Consider the following 3,499-nt stretch of genomic DNA (forward strand, 5'->3'; position numbering starts at 1 on the left):
GGCCGTGGCATGGCATGCTGCTGGCCAAGGCCGTGGCATGACATGCTGGCCAAGGCCGGGGCATGGCAAGCTGCTGGCCAAGGTCGTGGCATGGCACGCTGCTGGCCAAGGCCGGGGCATAGCACGCTGCTGGCCATGGCCGTGGCTTGACAAGCTTGCCAAGGCCGGGGCATGGCGTGCTGCTGGCCAAGGCTTTGGCATGCCATGTTGCTGGCCAAGGCTGTGGCATGGCATGCTGCTGGCCAAGGCTGTGGCATGGCATGCTGCTGGCCAAGGCCGTGGCGTGGCATGCTGCTGGCCAAGGCCGTGGCATGACATGCTGGCCAAGGCCGGGGCATGGCATGCTGCTGGCCAAGGCCGTGGCATGGCATGCTGCTGGCCAAGGCCGTGGCATGACATGCTTGCCAAGGCCAGGGCATGGCATGCTGCTGGCCAAGGCTTTGGCATGCCATGTTGCTGGCCAAGGCTGTGGCATGGCATGCTGCCCTAGGCCAACGTGCCACCGCCACCGCCGCGGGCCGCCACTCGACGCATCCCGTGCTTGGCTATGTAGTTTCGATGCCACAAGCCAATGCCACAAGCCAAGCGATGGCATGTGCCAAGCGCCCGCCTAGGCATAGGCGTGGCCTGTGGCCTGGCCATGCTGGCCAGCCTTAAGGGAGGTGCCCCCCCCTTATAATAGCCTGTTAAGCCCTTTTCAATCTGGCAGGAGGAAACATCAAGCATGTTCGAGGAGTCATAATGGGGTTTTTTTAAAAAGTAATGGTTTTTTGCCAAAACTTTCAACATGAAAGTTGTATGAAATAATTTAATACACCATAAAAAAAATTATAAAAAAATATTTGGCCACCGGAATATTTTATTTTAATTTATTTCAATTTTAATACTTAAAAAATAATAAAAATTACTAAAAATACTCAAAAAATTCTAGAAAAATTCCAACAATTATAAGATGAGGCACTAGTAATTATAGTAATTTTTTTAATTATTTTTTTATTTTTAATTTATTTTATTATAATTTTTATGAGTAAATAAATAATTAAAAAGCCCGACGAACGTGCAAAAACTCTTAGAGAAACCCAGCAAGCATCGGATAGCTCGAATGCAAATAACAAACGCAACAGGCAACTTCCGAGGGACATACTTTTCCCAACAAGCTTCCACTGGGGAAAGCACTAGCAACGTGTTCGCAAGTCAAAGGCAACCAAACCGGCTATTACCCGAGGGACAAGCATTTCGCAGGGCAACATATACGTAAGTCAAAGCCAAACCAAATGGCAATTACACGAGGGACAGGATTGCTTGCCAAGGGCGTGGCATGCGATGTTCTAGCCCAAGGCCAAGGCACGCCACGCTGCGGGACAAGGCCGTGGCAAGACATGCGGCTGGCCTTGGCCTTGGCATGGCATGCCGCCGGCTTTGGCTGGGCTGCGTTGGCCTTGCCATGGAATGTTGCTGGCTTCGGATGGGCTGCCTTGGCCTTGGCCTTGTGTCACGCCCCGATAATTTCTGTGACACGAGGAGCAGCATTTGAAGTGGCCAAATGTGCTGGAAGGATCCGGAAGGAGCCAGAACGGGCTAGAGTATGCTGGAAGGCTCTAGAACGTGGTAGAAGGGTCTAGAGTGGCCTGGAAGATTCCAGAAAGTGGAAGAACCTTGAAGTGTCCAGAGAAGCCTGGATGTGTCTGGAACATCCTAGAATATCCTGGAGAAGCCTACCATGTACTACACTAGTCTAAGAGAGTTCTAGAATGTAGTAGATAGGGTAGTTGTCCTAGATAGTTCTATGGAGAGTTCTAGATGAGAGTTTATAGCCCTTGGATCAAAATGATCCTAGCCGTCCATTAGGGAGGAGGATGGCTATATAAGGGTGAGGGGTCTCATTTGTTAGGCAACAACCAAGGAGTGGAGATCCAAGAGAGCACTTGTAAGTGTGAGTGTGAGAGCATTGTAAAGCTTTGTACACGGCTATACTTGTAAATTCAACTTGTATAGTGAAGGCATTCTTCCACCTAAATCTTGTGTGTCTTAGTGTGGTTGAGTGGGTAAGGCTGACTTAGGTGCAACCACGAGGGTTGGAGACATCTAAGGCCGCACGGAAGGCTTGCGAAGTCTAAGTCCGTGACAGTTGGTATCAGAGCAGGTTACGTGAGAAGGTAACCAAGCGTGTGTACATGGCTACGTCAGGAGACGAAGGTGCTAATGTCCCCAAGGTGAAGAAGCTCTCAACAAAGGACTCGATGGCAGCATTGGAGGCACGACTCGAGGGGATGATGGAGCATGTGGAAGAGCGGTTCACTAGACTTGAGGAAGCTCTAGTTGGCCCTGGTATGCCCACATCCCATGTTGAAAAGTTCTTCTCTCACTTTTCTAAGCTTACTGCCAGGGTGGACGAGTTGGTTGTTCGGGTAGAAGAGCTGGAGGAAAAGGTCGACTCCTTTGAAGAAAGGGTGAACTCGTCTCTTTCTGAGGTAGTTAGAGACAGTCCCACCGAACGGAAGGCCCTAGAAGCAAGGGTGGCTAGCTTAGAAGTGGAATTGGAGTTGTGCAAGAAGGCCATCATTGCTGGCAATGGAGGGAATGTGGCTCCAACCAGGAAGAAGGTTCGTGCGCCAGAACCTAAGAGCTATGATGGTGCAAGGGATGCCCGGGAGATTGACAACTTCATTTGGAACATGGAGCGGTACTTTGAGAATGTCGACATCGTGGATGAAGACGAGAAGGTGCAGACCGCCACCATGTATCTGAAGGACACTGCCATGCTATGGTGGAGGAGGCGGTATGCCGACATGGAGAAGGGGTTGTGCAAGATAGAGACTTGGGCTGAGCTCAAGAGAGAGTTGAAGAAGCACTTCTACCCTGTTAATGTCGAGTTCCAGGCATACAGGAAGCTGCGCAAGCTAAAGCATGTGGGGACATTGCGGGACTATGTGAAGGAGTACTCCGCGCTACTATTAGAGATCCCCGACATGGCGGACAAAGAGGCAATGTATGGCTTCCTGGATGGGTTGCAACATTGGGCAGCAAGAGAGTTGCAGAGTAAGGGGGTGAAAGACCTTGCAACTGCACTAGCGGAGGCAGAGAAGTTGGATGACTTCAAGACGCTAGGGAAACCCAAGGGAAAAGGTGGGAGACAATCTCCACCAACCACCGATGACGAGCGCAGTGATGGAGAGTCCCCCAAGAGGCGGGAGCGGCGCAAGGATGGGCAACGCACCGGATCTCCAAAGAAGAGGCACGAAGGCAAAGGGCGGCTCGAGTGTTTTCTATGCAACGGACCGCACTTGGTGAGGAACTGCCCAAAGAAGACGCTTAGTGCCATGAAGAAGAAAGCGGCGAAGGGCTCCGATAGTGAAAGTACTTCAGAGAAGGAAGCCCAACTGGGGAGCATCCAACTTCTTGGGTCGGTGTCCAAGAAGAATGAGAAGATGCAGGAGCCCAGGAGCATCCAGAAGAAGGATGTGCTCTACGCGGAGGTGAAGGTTAACGGGATGACTTC

The 3,499-nt window shown here is 51.2% G+C and overlaps 1 protein-coding gene across 1 annotated transcript; it reads left to right on the forward strand.

Annotated features, from left to right (window-relative positions):
* Positions 1–1,491: 1,491 nt before the first annotated feature.
* LOC145816765 (uncharacterized) lies at positions 1,492–3,499 on the forward strand (the record flags this gene model as incomplete). Its single annotated transcript, XM_082912715.1, is given in 1 exon segment — positions 1,492–3,499. A coding segment is annotated over 1 exon segment (1,325 nt), but the record flags the coding sequence as incomplete, so codon positions are not given.

The sequence above is a fragment of the Camellia sinensis genome, unplaced genomic scaffold (genome assembly GCF_055761805.1).
Source record: "Camellia sinensis isolate YWXY unplaced genomic scaffold, ASM5576180v1 Unanchor4, whole genome shotgun sequence".
Classification (NCBI taxonomy): domain Eukaryota; kingdom Viridiplantae; phylum Streptophyta; class Magnoliopsida; order Ericales; family Theaceae; genus Camellia; species Camellia sinensis.